Raw genomic sequence first — 21,226 nt, 5'->3', positions numbered from 1 at the left:
CGGACAATTTGTTGCCTATATTGATTTATTTGATTGATAATTTAAAATAAATATGGTAAATAAATATATATATTTATATATAATATAAACAAATAAATAGTTTGAGTGTCATAAATGGAATAAATAATAAAAATGTGTTGTACTGATGTTCTGTAAATAAATAAAAGCTGAAACACTGAAACACACTGAAACAGGTGAGAGGACATGAGAAAATGCTGCAGACAAAAAAAAGCAAGAGCTGACAGTATAAACTATAAATAATATCAGTGGGTTACATTTTTCCAGGGAGTCCACTGACTCCAAGGGGAGAGCACCAGTGAGTCTCTGGAGCGAACCCTCAGCTTGCTGATCCTCTTCGGTATCAGAGCAGATGAAGAGCGTTCAGTCTACAAAAAGATCACAGGATAAGAAATCAGAAGGAGAGACCTGCATTCATATATCAGCAGAAAATGTTTCAGTGTGAGCTTGTCTGTATACCCGGCCATCATCTTTAAGGATATATTCAATCTCATGCTCAAGACTGAAAAAGCTGTGAGGCACGGACCAGCTGGGTGGAGGGTCAATGGTCACGTTCAGGTCCTGCTCCACCTCCTGACACCTGACTATCTGAGGACTGTCAGGTTGGACTGGACAGAGGAAAAACAACAAAAAAATGTGAACTTTTCAAGAAGATGTTTGCTTGATACACTTCTGTTGAATTACTCAGTTTTACTCAGCTTACCAATGTCTCTGAGATAAAATCTCTTGGTCCTCCTGAGCATAGAGTCGTTATCAATGGCCTGAGCGTGAAGCTCGAGCATGGTGCTTTCCTCAGCGTAGGGTGAGAGGGAGTGGGACACCTCAAACTGGAATCCCCCATTTGAATCCCGCTTGCTGTTGCTGCTGATCCAATTACATGACTCGTGATCTTCACGGCTACAAAAACATGCGGTAAAAGAGACGTTGAGTGAAATATGTATTAAGTGGTGATAAGTGCGATGTAATAGGGGCATAGTTTTGGTCTTTACCACTCATGGCCCAGTCTAAGACGTACTGCTGTGTATTTACTGTTGGTCCAGACGCAGCTAAAGGAACAGTCATAAGACTTTGCCCGACATCTGAGGAGAGTATCTGTGATCATAACACAGTGTTAGTTACATGTGGGAAATGTTTGGTCACAAGTTGAGGAAAGAAAAGTAGATAATCTCACCTAAATCATCTCCCTCCTCATCCTCCAGGAACAGATAGGTGGATGAAAGCATCTCTCCTCCTCTCCAGCAGCTGTATGCTCCCAACATCGGCGTATCTACTTCTGACACGATCAGATTTTGACCTTTCTTCTGGACGTTGTCCTCAGATTCCTCTATCACCTCACCGTTAAACTTCCATGTGACAGTTTCATCAGACTTAGCGCCACAGGTCAGTGTGACAGGCTTTGCAACATTCCTTTTTGCCACCACAACTGAACAAATACAAATACAGAGAGATGGGTATACTCACCGACGTGATGTTAAACACATAATCTGAGATTAGCCAAAATAAATATGAGGAAAATATGTGGACATACACTTCTCTGGAAAGTTGTTGAGTCCATGTGCTCCTGTGAGGCTGATCAACAGAAACCCAAACATCCACCGTGACAAGGTTTCCTGGAAAGCAGCAAGAGGATCAGACTGACATTAGAAAATCATCCATTAGTCACATTAAAACCTACGTTTATCTTGGTAGTTTCTTCTGATTATTCTCCATTTTATCTTCAGTTCAGATGAAATATTTGCAAAATATCATACAAAAAAATATAAATCTGTTCAGAAGACCAAACACAAAATAACAGGAATTATTACATTATTACATAAATACAATAGAATTTCAAAAAAGCTTTTTCATTTTCAGCTGTTAATCACAGTATTCTTACCATCTGGGTGAAGTTACACTGAACTGATCCTGTAAAAGAACAAAAAAAAAAAGAACAAGAGCAGAAGTTCAGCTGTAGCACTGCTGATGATCGTGTGATCCAAACATGCACCAAGCCTAACTTTTATATCCTTGAACACAGCTTGCATCATCACCACCACCATCATCATCATCACCACCATCATCATCTCGTCATTACAGCACCTTTAGAGGTGCGAGTAAAACTTACAGATGTAGTAAACTGATAAGAATCTATTCACACATGGCAGGCTGTGTATTCCCATGCTTATTTGCCTGTCAAATGTTGTACACAGATACACTACGTGTTTCAAACAAGGGACTGAGAAATGGAGAGAAGAAGTGTGGGTGTTTACTGTTGGTGGGGTGGGGGTTTGCCCTCAACCTTTTGGCAGCATACAACAGTGTCTGACAAATTAACAAATATTTGGTATTTAGTGAAGACACATTTGACTACACACACAAACACACACACACATCACATATACAGTCCTGTATGACTTCTGAGGACATTACTGCGACTTACATCCAGTACATCTAACATGTACGCACCTTATGGTTAAATTGTTTTATTTGAGAAATTGCTGAGTGTCCTCACAAGCACAACACGCTCCTATAATGTTGCTGTGTAGACATGAGGAGGAGCAATTCAACAGTTCACTGGCAGTAAATTATGTGTGAAATTATAATATTTCCATAATATAAAATCTAATATTCTCACTCTTAATCCCGGTCTTCCCTATAAATAATCTAGTATCATTGTCTAGGAAATGACACACACACATGCACGCACACACCGCAGAAAACAGGAAAAGACAGAGGAACAGACAGCAGGACTTTCCCTTCCATTTATTCATGTACGGGGCAACTCTTTTTTTTTTTTTTTTTTTCATTTAGCCAAAATGTCAGCTACATGTCAATGCCTCACATTTAAAAGAACTTTTTGCTCATGTGGTTGTGCTGTTATGTAATGTACATAGACTGTAGGTTTCTGTCATGTGTTAAAGTGTTAAATACCCTTATGGTGAACAAACACAGACTGGGTTGCAGCATTAGTTTTAGGGGTATTTGTTCTGAATTGTCCCTCTTTGGTTGTGACGTGTCAGCAAAATTCACCTTTTTACAGTGTGTATTATTGTGACCGCACTGCTGACCCAGAATTCTACAAAATCTGTTAAGTCACTTGAGATCAGAAATAGTGTGAGCGCCAGGTTTCGGTTCCCCAAAAGTCGAAATGACGCTGTTCATGTCATGTTAAAATTAAAATAATCTGCACCAAAAAATATGAATTCATCCTTTATTAATCTCCTCATGCACAGAATACAGGTGCTCTGTTGTCGTTGCTTGACCCTGTTTTCTGCTCACTAAATTCACTATTTCACTTTGAGTTGTGACTCAATCTAAATCGAATATTTCTAGATTTCACAGTTTCGCTTCATATAAGCTTTTCACGTTATCTGTGAAGGTATTGATCCATCTTGCACTTTGAGGATCAAAGACAGTTTTGAGTCACTCAGTTTTTTCTCCTTTCACTTGGAAGGCTAAATCTGAACAAACCTAGAAAGTCCCAGTCACTGCATATAAACCCAGAGTATTTGATCTGTCAATCTCTGAGGTCATTTCACTCCAAGTTATACAGATCAACCCAAGAAGGGGGCGAAGAATGTGTTTGACCTGCTGGATTGTCAGGACATAAGCTATCTGCCATTCGGTGATGCTGACAGATGACCATATTAACTCTATGATGTCAGAGATAGTGTTATCTGGTACTGATGCAGAAACCCCTTATGTAGTCAAATTATATTCTTTTGAACAGCTAACAATATTATGTTGGAATTTCCACAAGTGTTGATTTATGAAACGCTGCAAAGAGTTATTGTAAGTAAGCACCTTTTAATAGGACACACAGCTCATAGCCTTTGTACAATATAGGTAAATCTCTTAAAGGTGAGTTTTGTATCTTTAGTTATTTTGTATTTTTAAAAATATCGGTATGGTAATGGATAGATTATACAAATGAATGCCAAGAGGATTGTTACTGACTCTGGCCTACAGCTGTACTTCTTATTTCTTTTTTTTTTTACAGTGTATCTACATTGAGAAAGTTTGCTCTTTTTGGTGTAACAGAACAGACATGCTTCCAGTGAAACCACACCACTGTCACCTGAAAAAAGCAAAGAAACCGCTCTCTATTTTCATTCTGGAAATGCACTTATTTACCGTAACTTGCATGGTTCACAACATAAAAACATCCTTATTTTTCTCATGCTGCTGAATATGCCCTTTCTGTGCATCAGCCTCCTGTAAGTCACACTTACCAAAAAGCCCCGTTCTGTCTAAATGTCAGGTTTTGACAGAAACCTTTCCTCGTGAGCACAAGCTCATCCCCTTACCGCTGTAATACAATGCTGATTTGTACATAAGTAACATAACCCTCACTCAGAGAAGCTGAGCCTCCCCACGCCACTCAGTCAAATAATCATTGAACAATGTAAATATTATTTTACTATGGTAAGGTAATATTTAAACGTGCTATGAGGACACCATGTACTGCTATCCCTGCATAGTGGTGTTTATTTTATTTTCCCTGGTATACACCTAATAAAAATGAAACCATGGCTTTGACAACTGTTACACATATGTACAGAACCAGAATGATGAATATAATTAAACACTTAGCACATGTACACAGTCTGAAAGAACTGCTAGAGCACAGGAAGGATACATGTTAATGTAATCTTTATTACATGAGAAATTCCACCAATACATTTTTGATGTGTGGGCATCACATTTCAGGAGAGACAGCATAAGAAAGAGAGGGGTTTGCACATTCCACTGAATTAAATAACTTGCCCTTGTACTGCAGGACAAGTAAGACACAAGAGTAAGCCACGATCGACATAAAAAGTTGATTTGTGAATCCAATTGTTAACAGTTCCGATTTGAAACGTTACTATTGTTCCTAACCACAGAGCTGAACAAACTGTTGCAGTGCCAAAGTACGGTGAGTCAAAAGGAGAACTGAAAGGTTTGCTGGTGTTGGCTAATTTGCCTCGTTCTTTGATGCCTCGTCAAAGTTTTCAACAAGATCTGGAAGCGGAACAAAGCATGGTGGAAGTTAGAAAATAGTAGGAAACAAAAATGAATAAATATATCAACTCTAAAGCTCATATCCAGATACACTGCAACTAAACCTACACCAAATGAACACGCAATCCAGTCCGGAAAATCGTTGTGTCTTATAAATGCAAACGTCTAGGTTTTTGTGGATAATTTCATACCTGGAACCTCATCATCCTCCTCTTCAACAGCAACCATGGGGGCTTTGTTCTCTCCAACTATTATAGAGGAGACAGCAAAACTGTGGTAAGTCTAAACAGAACACTGCTGATTCAAACACAGAGGTCAATAAAAGAATGATGTAAGTACCTGATTTGGGCAGGTTCTCTGCTAATCTTCTGAGGCTGGTGAGACTGTCGGCTCCGAGCTGGTTTAGGATTCCTGGGAGCATCTCTGTGAGCTGTTTGTTCTCAGCGTGTCCTGTGATAGTGAAAGTGTTGGCAGCCAAGGAGGCCTGAACCTTTGGGTTATTGAAGTGGATGACTGTTCCCTGGTTTGTGAACATGTTCACCTGTAGCGAGGAAGACACGAAATGAAAAGGGAATTACATTTTGCTGCATGATGAAGGATTCATGACTAAAAAGAGACACGATTTCATGAGTAAATCATTCTGGGCCTAAGAAAAACATGAGCTTTCATTAGATGTATGTGGGGTTCAACTCTTTGAGTAATTGTATTCTTTTTCAGGGCAAGAGACTTAATTTTAAAGCTTTAATTTCATTGAGAGGACTTGTTCACATTTGGCTGTACGCCACAGGAAGAACTTGCTGTACCTCTTCAATGCCAGAGATGTTATTGACTCCCAGTTTCTTCAAGGAGAACTGCAGCTTCTTGTCATCTGCGGTAGCTGTTCTGTGCACCACCTTCTTCTTTCGGCGGGCTGACCCCTACACGGTACAAAACATACCATCTATAATTTCTGTGCACATGGTTCAAAAATAACACTTATTTAATAACATGGGGGCAGCACCTCACCTTTCCGCCTATGCGAACCTGTGCCTGCAGTTTGGCAAGCTTTTCTTGGTTCATTATCGACTCCTTCATCTGAGACATACACAAAACATATGTTAAGGGAAAAAACTATTCTCGATAAACACAAAAATGGAAACATGAAAGCACCAACTACTCATCCAGTTAATGTCATTGATTCCCCAATCTAAAATGTGATCTCAAAATGATATTAGTTTTTACACTTTTGCCTGACAAACTATAACCTTAAGTGTGATTGCAAGTCAACACTTCACAGGAAACATCATGTTTGTCATTACAGTAAAGTGCCTAAACTTCCCAAATAGACCCACCTACTAGTTTCGCCTTTTTGACGCATCAAACTAGCAAGAATGCCCAGCTGTCAGACGGCCAAAAATAGTTGCACACTTTTTAAGTCTCGACTCAAGTTCTCCATGAATCAGACAGAGGTGGTCAGCTAAAGTTAGGGGCCAAGGTAGTCTCGAAACGGTCCCCTTGAGCACCGACGGATCAATTATCTAACAACAACGGGCTTAATAAACCTGCAGAACATATTTAATATGAGCTTATGCTTAGTTTAGAAGTTTTCAGGATTTCAGGAGGAGAAACTATTTTAAGTGAACTGCCGGGTAGTTAGCAAATGAAGCTACATAGCTAGCTTAGGCCTTGTGAAAGTGATGTTAGCATTTAAGTGAAACTGTTTTTTTTCACACATTTAAAGACATGATGTGACACAGAGGTTGTTCACTGTCTACTAAGGCAACATTATACGTATCAGTGGCAGCTTAAACACCCTGGACAGACGTGAACTGACCTGGGAGTGTGTAAACACGCGGGTCCCACAGTCGATAGCGGATCGGAGAAAGGAGTGAAGACAGGAAATGACGCCATCAGATGTTTTCTTGCCGGAAGTCCACAAAGTTTTTCCAAATTTGTGCTAAATTAATTAATTTTATTATATTTTTAGAGCTGGTGCCTATTTTTTTTTTACAGTGGTTTAAACATTTTTAACAACTACATAATATACTAATAATACATTTCTGTTTAAAATATTCTGACAAAGGTAAAATCTACGTAAATACTACATATAAAAATAGTACAATTATTGATATATATGTTCAAATCAGTATAAGTGTAAATCAAATTTTAACATAAAAATGAAATAAAATGAATTGAAACGTGATTTTAATATGACCACCGTGCATTCTATTTAACAATATAACAATATACATGAGGATGTAAGACCAAGGAGACGGACTGCTTACCTGTTGGTGGCGGTAATGAACCAAGACTTCGTTTTCCAATCGCTAATACACAACAACGAAGAAGTATAACGGAAGTAGTTGCATTATTGTCATGGCGTCCTCCTGTACCCAGAGAGGCAACGTGATCGTTCGTTAAAATGAACAATTTTGGCTGACAGCCACAACCGATATCATCTAACTTCTGCACGTCTTTGGTAAAACATAAGTATTCACTTTTGGGCGTTTTACTTAAAAGGTGAGAATAACCAGTTTAGCAGAAACTGCTAGCCGGCTAAAGCGCAGCGTGCTAACAAGTTGTGGAGAACTGAACACGTTGGGTCACTTAGCTGTCTTATAAGCTGCTTTTGTTTTCAGGTCTCCTTACAAAGTATTTATAGCGAATAGGAAAGTGACTGTAGACGTTTTTGTTTTGTTGAACACTGCAAAACTTATGTGAAGCTTAGCCTTTTGTAATTCCATAGTTTCGTTGTTTTTTTGCTGCTGTGTGATTAAGCCTAGCCTACAACAATTTAGCAGATTGTGTTGTTGTGACTTTAAATAGTGTTTCATTTTATTCCCTTGTTACTATAGACCTCTGCCCTGATCGCTAGCCCAGTTAAGGGGATGTAAAGGTAAAGGGAGTGGTTGAATGATGATTTCTTGAGTGATCCATCGACTGAATTTCATGATGATCCTCGATATTCTGACACACTCTAACCTGCTGTCCTAGTCTGTCGTAAAAATGTCTGGTCGTAAAAATATACTGATGTAAATTTTTTTCTCTTACTGTATCTTTGCTCAGAGCTGTACATTTGACAGACTTCACCTCAGACCGGTACCAGATCCTGACAGGGTCAGATGACTACACCTGTCGACTGTGGGACATCCCAAGTGCTACTGAGCTCAACAACTACCAAGAACACACAGATTACATTCGCTGTGGTGTTACGAGCAAACTCAACAGAGATCTCTTCATTACAGGTGAGATGGATGGTTGTGACTTTAAGATAATTACCGAGTTTAGTTTTCTTCATGTGGTTTTCTGTGTTGGTCGGTTCCGACCCCATGTTGAAAAGGCATCGTGTTTACACTGGGTGGAACTAGCAGACTTCGATTTAACACAACACCAGTCCTTATTAAATCAATATTTATACCACCTGCACCAGTATGTTAGTATGGCATATTTAGAATATTATGTGAACTATATTATGTGTGTGTTTGAATAGATTTTGGATATTTTTATATTTTGTGCCCTAAAATAAGAATCATTAGGATGCAGGCTATTTAGTTTTAGGCACTTTGTGTCATGTGTCTTTATGTTAATATTCATGTTTTCACTGTCTGCATCTTCACAGAGTTTTTTTCCTGTGATCGGCACAAAATGGCTTCATTTAAACCCACAAAAATCCAAGTCTATCCAAAACTTGGAGAGAAAGTTACACAAGACACACTCTACTGGAAAAACTACAAAGTAAGTGTAATCTGCTGTTGTAAAGTAAAACTTCCCATGAATAAAGTATTTCTATCTAGCCATCTATCTACCTACCTAATCTACTGTAAACACAAAATGTCTTGCTCTATGCTTGGTCACATTCAATGTGTGTTTTGCTTTCTCACAGGCTCCAGTGCAGATAAAAGAATTTGGCGCCATCACAAACATAGACTTCTCCCCTGTATCACCACATAATTTTGCTGTGACAGCATTCACCAGAGTATGTTGGCTTGTTTTTTAAATTCACATCAGTTGTGTTCACTCAGTTTAACCCAGTTGAGACTCTTCTCATTCTTACATGCGATATTATTTCCAGATCCACATTTACGGGCCATTCTCTCAGGAGCCTGTCAAGACATTCACTCGGTTCAAGGACACTGCTTATTGTGGCAGGTTCAGGTCAGATGGTCAGCTGCTTGTGGCAGGATGTGAGGACTCTGTTGTCCGGCTTTTTGATGTCAGCGGCAAGGTGGCACTCAGGATGTTTAAAGGTCACACAAAGTAAGTATTACACTTGTCACTTGATGACAACTCTGATAGTGTTTAGAAGAGACTTTAATTCATATTTCTGCCACCTTGAGGTACCTCTAAACCGGTTTTTTGTTCCTTTAGATATATTAAAAGCACAAATAGTGTTTCATTTTATTCCCTTGTTACTATAGACCTCTGCCCTGATCACTAGCCCAGTTAAGGGGATGTAAAGGTAAAGGGAGTGGTTGAATGATGATTTCTTGAGTGATCCATCGACTGAATTTCATGATGATCCTCGATATTCTGACACACTCTAACCTGCTGTCCTATTCTGTTGTAAAAATGTCTGGTGTAAAAATATACTGATGTAAATTTTTTTCTCTTACTGTATCTTTGCTCAGAGCTGTACATTTGACAGACTTCACCTCAGACCGGTACCAGATCCTGACAGGGTCAGATGACTACACCTGTCGACTGTGGGACATCCCAAGTGCTACTGAGCTCAACAACTACCAAGAACACACAGATTACATTCGCTGTGGTGTTACGAGCAAACTCAACAGAGATCTCTTCATTACAGGTGAGATGGAAGATGGAATCCCACTACAAATGCTGCCCTCCAATCACATATTGCAGCAGATGGAAGGATATGGACCAGAATAAAAAGAAAAGTTTTTGTGTGATATTTTTATTGTAGGATCATATGACCATACAGTAAAAGTCTTTGATGCCAGAGTGGATAAGAGTGTGATGACCATGGACCATGCCCACCCAGTGGAGAGTCTCCTTCTGTATCCCTCTGAGGGACTCCTGGTCTCTGCAGGTAGCCAGCAGTACAATCCTCGTGTTTAGACACAACAGTAATTATTTGGACTCATATGTGCATTGTTTTATTTTCCAGGTGGTCGCTATGTGAAAGTGTGGGATCTGCTTAAAGGAGGCCAGCCTCTGGTGTCACTGAAGAACCACCACAAAACTGTCACCTGTTTGTCTCTTAGCAGCAACGGGCAGAGACTGCTGTCAGCTTCTCTGGACAGGTAAGGGGACACTCTTAGTGGTGTAAACCCTGACGGTTGAATACAAGATGAATGGATTGTTTTTACACGGGTCAAGGGGGAAGGCTGAATGAATGAATCTGATCTAACCCGGATTCTTATTTGTCTTTCAGGCATGTGAAGGTGTACAACACAACCAACTACAAAGTGGTCCACAACTTTGACTACGCTTCTGCCATCCTCAGCCTGGCTTTGGCTGTAAGACACATTTTATTACTGCTTATAGTCAACCACCTTATTTGACTCACTGAAATATGGAAACATAAAAAAACACACACACAGATTTGTCTTCCTCAGAGAAGAGAGATCAGCTCTGCAAAGTGATAGATTCTGTTTCTGCACAGGCCAGCAGAAATATCCAGTACTGCCTGATGAAAGAGGAGATGAAACACTACATCCTCTCCTCTTTTGAGAGCACAATGTACAAGGCCTTAGTCACCAGAGCAGTCTTTGAAAAAGAAATTTCACCTGAGCAACATATACCTATAAAATGTATTTTTTTCGTAATGAAAACACTAAATCTACGAATACATCTTTATCCTCAGCCCGATGATGAGTCCATTGTCGTTGGTATGACCAACAACATTCTGAGTATCAAACACAGAAAAAGCCCAGAGGAGTCAAAGGAAAAGGCTGAACAACAGAGGCGGCGGCCATCATATCGCGTTTTTGTAAAAGGGAAGAATTACATCCCCAAACAGGTACGTTGACATTCATTTTTTTTTTTAAACTGTGAGGGACTCTTCTCTTTCTCACCTCTTTGGTTCTCATCTTTTCCCAGGATGATTATCTTGTCAGTAAGCCGGTGAAACAACATTTGGCCAAATATGACAAACAGCTGAAGAAATTTAATGTATCCAAAGCTTTGGATACGGCGCTGGAGGTAAGAATTCATTCATTTAAAGCTTTAACTACCTGTTGCTTAATTGTAAAGTGTGGAATGGCAAAACAAATGCACAAAGTGATGATTGTTTATTGAATGTTGTTAACAGTCGTGGACGAGGCTGAGAAAGCCGGAGATCACAGTGGCTGTTGTGAAGGAGCTGGATCGAAGAGGGACGCTGAAGAATGCTCTGGCAGGAAGAGATGAGCAGTGGCTTTCTCAGTTTCTCAACTTTCTCATCGGGTAAGATGCACATAAGATGTTGTTACTTGTGTAGATTTGGTCTCAATGTTTTTGTACAGCAGTAGTGCCACTTCTTATGCTCTCTCCTGGTCTCTTCTTCAGGAACTTGGTCGACACCAGGTTCACTCCTGTCCTCATAACCCCGGCTGAGATGATCCTGGACATCTATCAGTCAATAGTGGGCCAGTCGCCAGTCGTAGACAGACAGCTGCTGCGCCTGCACGACCTGCTGGAGAAAGAGATCGACTACCAGAAGGACCTCCTGGAGGTGTTGGGCATGTTGGACACACTGTTTGCCTCCACCTGCCCGAGGAAGGAGGTGCCATGTTCTGGCATCAGCAGGTCCAATGGCCTCGCTCAGGGGGAAGCAAGTAGTACATCCAGACCAGAGCTTCAGGTCACCTGAAGGCCACAAAAAGAAAAAAAAACTTCAGACTGGGTTAGAGTGCCTTTATGACTCTAAAACATCTGACAGCAGACACAAATTTTCCCTCATGTGACGGACCACATGTCACCAAACGGAAACTTTTTGGAACAAGAGACTGACAACACAACAGGCAACAGAGACAACATGCTTTTACTGTATGGAGAATGTCTGAATGTGTGTGTGTGTGTGTAAAGCAGGTCATTGCTTTTATTGGAATACAATTTCAAAAGTGACTGTGTGTGAGTGCTGAATGAGTTTACTGTGACTGTCAGCTTTGTGTTTTCATAATAACTTGTTGCATTGTTTTATAAGCAAAAAAAACAATATTTGTCAATCAAAATAAATAAATAAATCTCACTGGAAGTGATTCATTTTGATACAATAAGGTTGGATGGGTTTGAAGAAGAAAAAAAAATCACCTGTGGTAAATTTCCACTGTTCCCTCGCCTGCCACTAGAGGTCGCTGTTCCCTCAGAGAGACGGTGAACTTTCATTGGGAGGAATTTGCATGTAAGCAGACGGAAGACAGAACGCATCAACAGTGGAAGAGACGCTGTGTCAGAGCAGGCTGGAGCTCAGACTGCACCCAGCACGGACTGAGGGCCGCTTCTCAGCTCGTAGCCTCAACACTGTAGCACATTAGCAGTTAGCGGATCAGAGGATGAATCTGCAGTAAGGTGCTCTTCAGGGGGGATTTGAAGCTGCTGTCAGGTGTCTTCTGGAGTTGGAGCTCCTGTTGCGAAGGTAAGTGCAATAATAATGTTTGTGTCAGCTGGTGACTTAGTTCAGCTTGTTTTGTTTTTTTAGGATGTCACTGACAGTTTTTTTTTTAAATAGTCCAATTAAAAGAGCATGCAGATTAATTCTGTTGCTAAATAGGTCAGGTTAACTTTGCAGCACTAAGAAAAACGTGCATTTAAATCTAGGTTAATGAGGTATTAATAATAAAACTGTGATGAGCACCTTTGCCTTCAATGTTTTGCTTATTTGCAAAATGAATATCTAAACATAACTCAGATGGTGGCTGCACAGGAGACCCAGCTGCTGAGTCCAGTTTATACTAAGTGGCCACTGATGAAGAACAGATCTGAACCCTGCAGCACTGAAATTCAATCGATTTCCTACTAACACACACACACACACACACACTTTGTAGGAGTTCCTGCATGTGAAGATTTGGGAACATTTGGTGTTGTGGTTCTGTCTCAGGCAGAAAAAAAGTGAAACCATTAAAAGCATTATTCACATACTTGGGATCAAAAGATTATCCTGTCTCATCAGAGGACCTCTGACTCTGCTTGGCACATAAAAAGGTTTGATAATCTCTTCAGGATCAGAGGAGATGGCAGAATAACCAAAATAACCAAAGAAGCACTGAGGAGTCACATGGCTACACCGAGTGTGTGTTTTGACTCTGTTTTCTGTCTTGTCCTGCAGTTGTTGTGTTGATGGAGCTGAGCAGAAGGAAAGTACCTCTGTATGTAAGTATGTGTTCCAGTTTGCAAGTCGACATCACACATTCATCTCCAGAATTTGTTATCCTGGTGGAAAATCTCTGCAAATTGAGTTTGGGATGCAGCAAGAGGTCAGCAGTCTCAGTTCTATATTGTATATTTCCATTACGATTAATGAAAATGCCACTAATGTATGTGAAAGGATGCATCTGTGTTCTGCTTCTGCACCAGTACAGTACATGTAATTTCATTTTCTGACCTGAGGTCGCTTCTGTGGTAAATCTATGCTCAGATTTGGCAGCAGTTGTACTGTAAATGTTGTTTGGATGTTTGAATGCGACCTTGTCCGGCTGTTAATTAAGCAATGAATCAAGGTAAAGCTATCCATCAGCGACAACAGGGTGGTATTTGTGTGCTCAACTAGCAAATCAGTAACTCTGTCCTTTACCTACAGTGCTGCTTTTTATTTTATTGTGCACCTTATCACCTTGTTAATGGAAAAGGTAAAGGGGGCCAAGTCAGGTGAAAACAAAGTTTTTCCTGGATAGCAGCCACTGTGGACTCTCAATCAGTGAGAGCCGAACCCTCCATGACAGAGATCCCCCTTTAGACTTATGCCAAAAGTACATAGAAACCAGCCAGATGTCATACTAACAAATAATATCAGTCCTCTTTGTATACATGTGCACACACACAGCCACACAAAATGCGGCATATGGCTCCACTGGCACACATTTTAATATTCTGAGTTCCAGCTCCAGTCGATTCTTTCTTCCTTCAGTATTTCATCTCATGGCCCACGGCATCATTAGTGGTCACCAGCTGGTCAATCATGAGAAGACTTAATAAGGGCACAGGAGGAGCTGAGGATAGAACGAACGATTTAAACTCAAAAAGTGAACCTGGATGTTTGATATTAGGACTTCAAGAACATGTTAAGACTGATCTGCGATGTTTATTTTGTACACGTTATATTTTTCCTGTCCTTTTTCCATCAGCCTGTCTCCTCTACATCTGCCTCACACAGTCAGTCATTTGATATGTTTCCAAGAATAACCCACGCGAGCTGTCTTGTGGCCTCAATTCAGTGGTCTATTGAGGCCACTGTAGGTGGACAAATTGATATCTTCTACAATAGATTTCCTTCTTTGTGACTGCTGGTAGGTGGAGGAAGGCAGGCTGGTTTTCCCTGGAAGATTTTTTTTTTTTAAAGCATCCAATATTAAAAAATCACAAATCCGCATTGTTGATTGTTTTTGAATACATTACCCTTTTTATTTTGATGCTTTTATCAGTGTGTCTGGAGTCTGAACAGCTCAGATTTGGCCTTTTCAGAAAAGGATTACAGTGTAGCAGTCTGACATTTAACATGTTTGTACACCCACATCTGACCTACAGAAAGTATTTTAATACCAATCACTGTATTTATCAGTGCCACTGTTGTGCCCTGTTTCACTCTGAGAGAGATGAGAAGTCTAAAGTGTTCTGGCCTGTCAGGATCAGGGCAGGTCTTTAGAGTAGACGCTTAGGCATTCCTGTTTTTATTGAGGGGGGGGGGGGGGTGTTTTATTGTACCCTCAGGAGGAATGCTCTCGGGGGATTTGGTGTACTTTAAAGAAATGCATGAAATGCTGCATCACAGAATGAGGATGAACTCAAAAATGAGCCTGAATGCTTTGAAATGGAGAGATTTTGTTTTGTTTTTTTTTCTTTTATCTCCCCCCTCTCTCAACCTCTCTCACTTTTTTCCTAATCTCAGGGCGAGGCAAAGGTATTTGCATTGCTGGAGGGTTTAGACTCGGTGCCAGAGGATGCAGAGGTCTATATTGTTCTGGAAGGATCCACACTGGTCCATGTCACCAGGGCTCAGAGTGATGTCATGCTCTGCTTCATCGTGCCTGGTAAAAATGCATGCATGTTTCTATATACGATGTCCATATTAATGCATTAATACTGACCAACACATTTTCTTAAGGGTCTGGAGGGACACAGAGTCTTATCTGCTGCCTCTCTCCATCAAACATATGTCAACTCCTCTGAGTCTGTGTAGGTTGAGACATGCAGCAGGCAGCCCGTCTCCCTGGAAAAATGCCTTTGTGTCTAAATTCTCAGACATCTTCTGTTGTGTATCTTTAGGGCATAACCTGGCTGAGGTGGTCTCTGTCCAGGCCTACCTGTGCTCCAACACCACACCCCTCACCTGGGTGGGCGGGGCTTCATTAGAGTATGTTCACGATGACGCTCAGGTGAAGAACACAAAAAAGCTTTCATGCATGGTTCTTCTTCTGCAAAGCATCAATATCATATGTGTCAAATAATGTACAGTAGAGAACAGAATGGATCAGAAGACTCTTTGGTGCTTGAAAATCATTATTTTAATGCTGAGACTGACAAACTAGCTGTGCATGAGACGCTTGTAAAATGAGATATATGAATCCCCTTTCATCCAATTACTAGCAGAGCAGGATGCAGCGAGTCTGTGTGGAAGCTTGCACTCGGTGACCCTGCCTGTTTGAATAAAGATTACAAAATGTATCACTGATTGTATCTTATCCATGACTGGCTTTCTCTCAGGACCTGGCAGAGCACCTGGTAATCCATGGACATTGTCTGAGCTCCACGGATCATAAGGAGCTGAGCAGCCTCTTCAACCTGGGCCAGGAGAGCTCTCGCTGGACCATGGATCGACGTGTGGCTCTGGCCATGGCCAACCTGGATATCCCACAGAACTGGAATGTTCTGGGGAGCCACAGTGGAGACGGTGAGAGGAGAGGAAAGCTCTCTGGCCTAGAGAGATCTTTTTTTAGTTTTGAAATTTAGAACATTTTTTTTATTAAGTGTAAAATAAGTGGACAGTCTTTACTGTCTTGATGAAAACTTGAGTCCAGCATGAACTCTTCACCTCTGCTCCTCTTTTTTTCTGCTCCATCATTCCCATTTTCCATGCTCACCGGCCTGAAGTCGGAAGTGAACACGGTCACATGTGTGTTTCTGTCGAATTCATCACATCCAATTAAGCAGCCAGTAATGTGGTTAATAGAGCCTTTCCATCTGGAAGTAGCCCTCGGCAGAGCCCGATGAATCTGAGGGCGTGTGTCTGTTTGTGTGTTTGTGAGTGTGTGTCTTCTTTCTGTGCTGACCACTGTGTTTACTAGATGCCACCATCTGTTTGTGTGATCTGAGTGTAGGGCCACCTACATAAATAACAAACTAGATTTAGCACTAATGTAGTTATGGCAGTCTGTTTCATCGCAGCGTCTCCTTCTGAATGTCTGCAGTTAATTTGATAACTCGGCTTGTGACATCACTCTATCGCCGATGCTTTATGTAACTCAGTCGGCGGTTATCTTACAGTGCATTCAGTATTCTTTATAAACCTTTCTGAAAGTAAAATGCAGACATTAAACGTGTTAAATGGTTTTATTTTGCGAAATCTTTTTGAATACAGCAGGTCCTTGCATGACTCAGTATCACAGTATGTTAAATGAATTTCTATGGCATACAGTGAAACACCTCAGAGGCCATATTTGTGCAGTGTTTGTCATTGAAAGTCATTTTAAAGGTAGCTGTATTTTTGCTGCATTAGTGCAGTGTTTTTCAGGTCTGACAGCATCTCTCATGTTGCCTTGAAAACTCAGTTTGAAAACAGGTGACTGTCAGACCTTCGTGCAAGCTGTCACACACTCCTTGTTATTCAGCTCAGTTAATGTGACTCACTTCTCCTTTTGTCTTCATATTTAGTTTGATTGCTGCAAACTAAATATGCTTCTTTTTTCATCTTTCTTATTCTTCCGTACGTTTTTTGGTGCAGCGTATCTTCAGCATACATTGACCGATTTCAGCCATTCAACTATCAAAATGTTCATCCCACAGAGGACATTCCAGGTCAACTTCAAGTTTTTTTCAAAAAATTATAATTTTTCAACTATTAAGAAATTTCTGTGTCATTTTTAACATGGGAGTCTATGAGAGAGCCCTTCAAAGAGGGTCATCTGCCAAATGTATCTCCTCCTACAAATTTCAAGCTACAGACTCCATTTTAGTCTTAAAACGCTCATTAGATGCTGCTCTATCAAACTTGTATTCAGAATTTTCTAATTCTGAATCTTTTCCGCACGCCAGGCTCTCAAAGTTGGAGTGGTTTTTGAGGTCTCCTCTGCTGTTACCATGGTGACAGGCTGACACACAGAGGCATACAAAGCTCTGAATTGCTCTGATTCTCCAGCAATTCAGAGCAATCCTTCGCATCAGCATTCAAAGCAATGCTTCAGCTGCAGCAATCAAACTTGCATTTTCTTCAGGAAATGCCCTTTTCTAGTTATGATTTAGAGTTGCAGGAGAATCTCACCTGCTGCAATATTTTAGATGAAATTTACCGAAGTAATTTCCAAACATACAAAAACGTTTGTCCATCCCTCTTAGAAGAAGGCTTAGCTGAACTTATCATCTATATTAGTGTAAATAGTTTTAGTCTAAAAGTCAAATTAAAACAGTCAAAGATTATAATGGGGGTGAATTTATGCCACAGGTTCAAATGCAGTTGTGTTAACAGTGTTAGTTGCTTTGGTGCTGTACAATTACCTGGATACAGCTCTCTCCCAGGAGTGCACTAAGACACAGAAACAAGAACCTGTCACCACTTTAAAAGGCTTTTATGGCCTTAAACTGGGTCAGTGAAGCAGCTGTGCAGGAAAGGGAAATTCATTATTGGCAATTAATAATCATGAATAGAGGTTCAACGTGTTTCTTCCTGTTTTTCTTCCACCACAAATGTTCATCCCACTTCCCTCTTTTATTCTGCAGCCGTCTTAGATCCCCCTGCAGGCTTTAATCTCTGCACCATTATCATCTTTTTTTATGGCGTTCTATTCCTCCTCTACAGAGCAAAGCCCCAGAGAGTCTCCCCTCCACCTGGCTGTGCGCTGGGGTCTGTGTCGGCTTGCGGAGCTGTTGCTTTGCCAGCCCGGCGGATTGATGGCTGCCAATCTGCCAAATGAGGACGGAGTCACACCACTGCAGCTGGCACAGACAGCGGGCAACACTGAGCTCCTGGAGCTGCTCTCACAGTAAGATTATGAGCTCCAGCAGCTCGCTTCGAGCCTCCACGCTGACAAGTGAATCACTGTTATCGCTGAAACATTATGCATTCAGCTTCCACACACACACACACACACACACACAGTGAGGGAGAGCTTTCCTTCAAATGTAGACGCAACCCAGTTTTACACAAGCTGTTAGCCCAGATAATTTTCATTCTTTAGATTTCTGAAGTGCTGCAAATTTACTGGATAAGGCCGATTTTATGATGACATAAAATGCTAAACACACGTCAGTATTACCTGTCAGACTCAATCAGGCTCAGCGTGTATCCATAAATCTTCAGCACAGCTTTACAGCTCTGTTTACTTGGCCTGAAAAACAACAAGTCCTCCATCTGCACTGCATTTGTGTCTAAATATTCTCTGCACTTCTATAATAAAAGCGTTCCTACAGACTCCTGTTGTGTGTTGTGACTAAACTAACACTCCTGTCTTGCTGCAGCCCACCCAATCCTCTAGCCACACCTCCAGCTGGTCTCTCCCAGGTGTGGGCAGACCGGTCCCGCTTGCTGAGGTACTGTCACGACACAAGGAACCTAACACTGACCGTGCGACAAAACCTAAGGTGGAGCTCAGAGGAGAGCCGGCACGCCGACATCCTGCTGCTCAGAGACCGGCTCAGAGATGAGGATTTCCTCAGAGAGGTGAGCCACCAGTGTGTTAACCCACAAAATCTGGGGGGAACATTGTTTAGCCTTTTTCTTCTACTGATAAACCCAAATATAAATTGCGTAATTTAAATAAGCATACCAAAAGTGTACTTTTCCTTTTGTTTTTTAGATCAAAGCACTAAAAAGGGAACATGTGGAGACCATCTTAGGGAAGGAAGAACTCCTGGACGATCCTGCAGACAACGGTATCTCTACAATCAGTCTGTTTTCATGGGATTTGAATCTTAAATCGTGGCTTTCATCTTGCAATAATCTGCTAACAGTGTGTTACGTAGAGATAATGTAGTTACATGCAATTGGCTGCCCTCTTCTGGAGTTTTACTGCTACTAAAAATATTTGGCAAAAACATAAGAAAAGATTTTCTGCTTTGAATTATAGATGATAATGGCAACTTTAATGAAGGTTCATCCAAAAACCTGCTTTTTCTGCCAATCTTTTGAGAGGCTGTTATTTTTTATTTGTACATTTCACTTGATGAACTTCAGCCTGCAGGTGGTGCTAGAGGACAAAGAGGAGATTAACAAAGTCTTTAGGATTTGGCCTCCTGTGCAGCATGAATGTCTGCACAGCATCCATATCAATATCCATAAAATATTACACCCCCTCTTTCTCTCTTTCTGTCCGTCCCACTGTCTCCAGCTTTGCTAGAGCTGACATTACAGCCGTCAGTGTCATTTTTCTGGTATTTAAATAATGCCTATATGGTCCTAAGCTATATTTTGTTTATGTTTCCTCATTTTTTTCTCCATCTCATCAATCCTTTATGGATGGTTATTACTTCCTCTTCCACTTCCTGTCTCCACTTCACTAATCAAACCTGAACCAAAGGTTTAATTTGTGTGTGTGTCCCTGCTTTGTTTCTGGTAAACGATCACATGCTGCACACTTTGATCTGGGACGGTAGGTAAAGGAAGAGAAAGGAAATCAAGGCAGCACAGTAAATATCCGCCTGAGGTTATGAAAAGAAAACAAAAATAAAACTTTACATGGTATCGTTAAAATCTGACAAACATCTGCCTTTACTTTGAGCCTCTTTTGATGTTTAATGGCTGTCTGAATATGTTTACTCTCTTTTTTTTCAGCCCTGTATTCTGATATAAACGGAGGAGACTCTGCTGTTGAAGAAAATGTAAGTAGAAGACAGTTGACTTCATATTAATCTGAACATGTAAGGCTAATTTTGTGCCTTGTATTCCAGTTTAAACTCACACCTCTCTTCACTTTCAATGAATATTTGCACCTGCTAGTGGCAAAATGAGGTCATGGCTGCAGCAAGTCTCAATGCTCCACATTGTTTCTCTGTTATTGTTGAGGTGCGGGAGTTGGCACCTTGAACACGCCACTGAATGGCTGACTTTGTTAAAGGTTAAAAGTGTGTTTGGAGAGGTGTGGCATGTGCACATGATTCTGGTCGTCCAATAGGACCGGTTTAATGTGATACAGATGGTTACCTCATTGATCTGTCTCACACACTTGCCAAACAGTTGTGTTTTTGTACTTAGTCAGTCTGTTTGGTCTCACTGTGAAAATGCTGTTTTGGTAAAGGTCCCCAGTTTCTTCTCCGAGGACTACGAGGAGCCGCTGATGTTTTGCCTGAATGAGGAGGACGAAGAGGAGTCTGACTCTGGTAACGATTTCTTCCTGTCTTTCACAGAAGCCTGTTTTTAGATATGGTTTTAATTTTAGAGCTGGCAGTGCCTCGGCTATAGATCATTTTTCTATGCAGACTGAAACTGATCATTGTTGTTTTAGGTGCTGTTTCATGTAGCTTCCAATCATTAAGTGAGTCCAACCAACAGCCGGAAACATTTCCTTTCCTGAACAGAACTGGGAATTCAGCTCTAATCCTCGATTATGGCTATGTCTGACTGTAGGCTCACATTTCAGGCCCCTGACTTGTCTTGCCTCCCCCTCTCCTCTCTCTCTCTCTCTGGGATTTTGGAGTCTTGTCATTCTGTGTTTATAGTTTTTGTGACTCTGAGGAGCAGTCTTTTTTTTATAAGACATGTAGAGAACTCTAGCAGTGCCAGTGGGAGCAGAAACAAACTAGGTGGGTGAAGGTGGCTTCTGCTTCTGGACGGGAAGGGAAGCATTTGAGAGTGGGAACATCCTGTGGGTTAATAATTGGCCTGAAAGTGCTGTGGAGCAGACTGATGCCTCAGTGTAAGAATGCTGTGGTTACAAGC

At 40.9% G+C, this 21,226-nt stretch overlaps 4 protein-coding genes across 9 annotated transcripts in view; 2 read left to right on the top strand and 2 right to left on the bottom strand.

Moving 5' to 3' along the window:
* Positions 1-263: 263 nt before the first annotated feature.
* Positions 264-1,971, bottom strand: il12b2 (interleukin 12B 2). Its single transcript, XM_028414820.1, has 7 exons — positions 1,895-1,971; positions 1,547-1,628; positions 1,190-1,441; positions 1,008-1,110; positions 722-915; positions 478-626; positions 264-386 (listed from the first exon to the last, which is right to left on the bottom strand). Exons 1-7 carry the CDS (start codon positions 1,895-1,897, stop codon positions 264-266), a joined length of 906 nt encoding a protein of 301 aa, XP_028270621.1. The 5' UTR covers positions 1,898-1,971.
* Positions 1,972-4,633: 2,662 nt separating this feature from the next.
* Positions 4,634-6,894, bottom strand: LOC114441324 (transcription factor BTF3-like). Its single transcript, XM_028414198.1, has 6 exons — positions 6,815-6,894; positions 6,007-6,075; positions 5,805-5,918; positions 5,341-5,542; positions 5,193-5,249; positions 4,634-5,001 (listed from the first exon to the last, which is right to left on the bottom strand). Exons 2-6 carry the CDS (start codon positions 6,073-6,075, stop codon positions 4,955-4,957), a joined length of 489 nt encoding a protein of 162 aa, XP_028269999.1. The 5' UTR covers positions 6,815-6,894; the 3' UTR covers positions 4,634-4,954.
* A 434-nt stretch (positions 6,895-7,328) lies between these two features.
* utp15 (UTP15 small subunit processome component) lies at positions 7,329-11,855 on the top strand. 4 transcript variants are annotated; one of them, XM_028414228.1, is made up of 14 exons: positions 7,336-7,500; positions 7,836-7,876; positions 8,047-8,225; positions 8,600-8,715; positions 8,864-8,956; positions 9,053-9,237; positions 9,609-9,787; positions 9,905-10,030; positions 10,109-10,244; positions 10,376-10,460; positions 10,808-10,963; positions 11,044-11,145; positions 11,255-11,388; positions 11,491-11,855. In XM_028414228.1, the coding sequence occupies exons 4-14, from the start codon at positions 8,626-8,628 to the stop codon at positions 11,792-11,794; spliced, it is 1,590 nt and encodes a 529-aa protein (XP_028270029.1). In that variant the 5' UTR covers positions 7,336-7,500; positions 7,836-7,876; positions 8,047-8,225; positions 8,600-8,625; the 3' UTR covers positions 11,795-11,855. The 4 variants fall into 4 exon arrangements, with proteins under 4 accessions (XP_028270028.1, XP_028270029.1, XP_028270027.1 ...); XM_028414229.1 differs by having other exon boundaries at positions 7,341-7,459; XM_028414227.1 differs by lacking the exon at positions 7,836-7,876 and having other exon boundaries at positions 7,329-7,459.
* A 3,223-nt stretch (positions 11,856-15,078) lies between these two features.
* Positions 15,079-21,226, top strand: part of LOC114440780 (rho guanine nucleotide exchange factor 28-like) — a 26,919-nt gene continuing 20,771 nt past the window's right edge. For 2 of the 3 annotated variants that reach the window (XM_028413263.1, XM_028413262.1), the window contains exons 1-8: positions 15,079-15,170; positions 15,406-15,515; positions 15,844-16,030; positions 18,152-18,335; positions 18,811-19,012; positions 19,149-19,224; positions 20,123-20,169; positions 20,586-20,667. In XM_028413263.1, coding sequence (XP_028269064.1) covers positions 15,149-15,170; positions 15,406-15,515; positions 15,844-16,030; positions 18,152-18,335; positions 18,811-19,012; positions 19,149-19,224; positions 20,123-20,169; positions 20,586-20,667 — 910 coding nt within the window. In that variant the 5' untranslated portion in view covers positions 15,079-15,148. Of the gene's footprint in view, positions 15,171-15,405; positions 15,516-15,843; positions 16,031-18,151; positions 18,336-18,810; positions 19,013-19,148; positions 19,225-20,122; positions 20,170-20,551; positions 20,668-21,226 lie in introns of those variants that run through there. The other variant, XM_028413266.1, reaches the window with a different exon arrangement.

The sequence above is a fragment of the Parambassis ranga genome, chromosome 9 (genome assembly GCF_900634625.1).
Source record: "Parambassis ranga chromosome 9, fParRan2.1, whole genome shotgun sequence".
In the NCBI taxonomy this organism is placed as follows: Eukaryota; Metazoa; Chordata; class Actinopteri; family Ambassidae; genus Parambassis; species Parambassis ranga.
This window is presented reverse-complemented; position numbering and strand designations above follow the sequence as displayed.

Bases quoted from the DNA above. Each gene is read 5' to 3' on its own strand.
- il12b2 (XM_028414820.1), bottom strand. The intron at 916-1,007 runs GTAAAGACCAAA...ATGTTTTTGTAG, and splicing joins CTTAGACTGGGCCATGAGTG to CCGTGAAGATCACGAGTCAT. The intron at 627-721 runs GTAAGCTGAGTA...TCCTCTGTCCAG, and splicing joins ATTTTATCTCAGAGACATTG to TCCAACCTGACAGTCCTCAG.
- LOC114441324 (XM_028414198.1), bottom strand. From the start codon at position 6,075: ATGAAGGAGTCGATAATGAACCAAGAAAAGCTTGCCAAACTGCAGGCA. The intron at 5,543-5,804 runs GTACAGCAAGTT...TCCTCGCTACAG, and splicing joins ACATCTCTGGCATTGAAGAG to GTGAACATGTTCACAAACCA. The intron at 5,002-5,192 runs GTATGAAATTAT...TTCCGCTTCCAG, and splicing joins GGAGGATGATGAGGTTCCAG to ATCTTGTTGAAAACTTTGAC.
- utp15 (XM_028414227.1), top strand. From the start codon at position 8,626: ATGGCTTCATTTAAACCCACAAAAATCCAAGTCTATCCAAAACTTGGA. The intron at 8,957-9,052 runs GTATGTTGGCTT...TATTATTTCCAG, and splicing joins CTGTGACAGCATTCACCAGA to ATCCACATTTACGGGCCATT. The intron at 10,461-10,807 runs GTAAGACACATT...CTTTATCCTCAG, and splicing joins TCCTCAGCCTGGCTTTGGCT to CCCGATGATGAGTCCATTGT.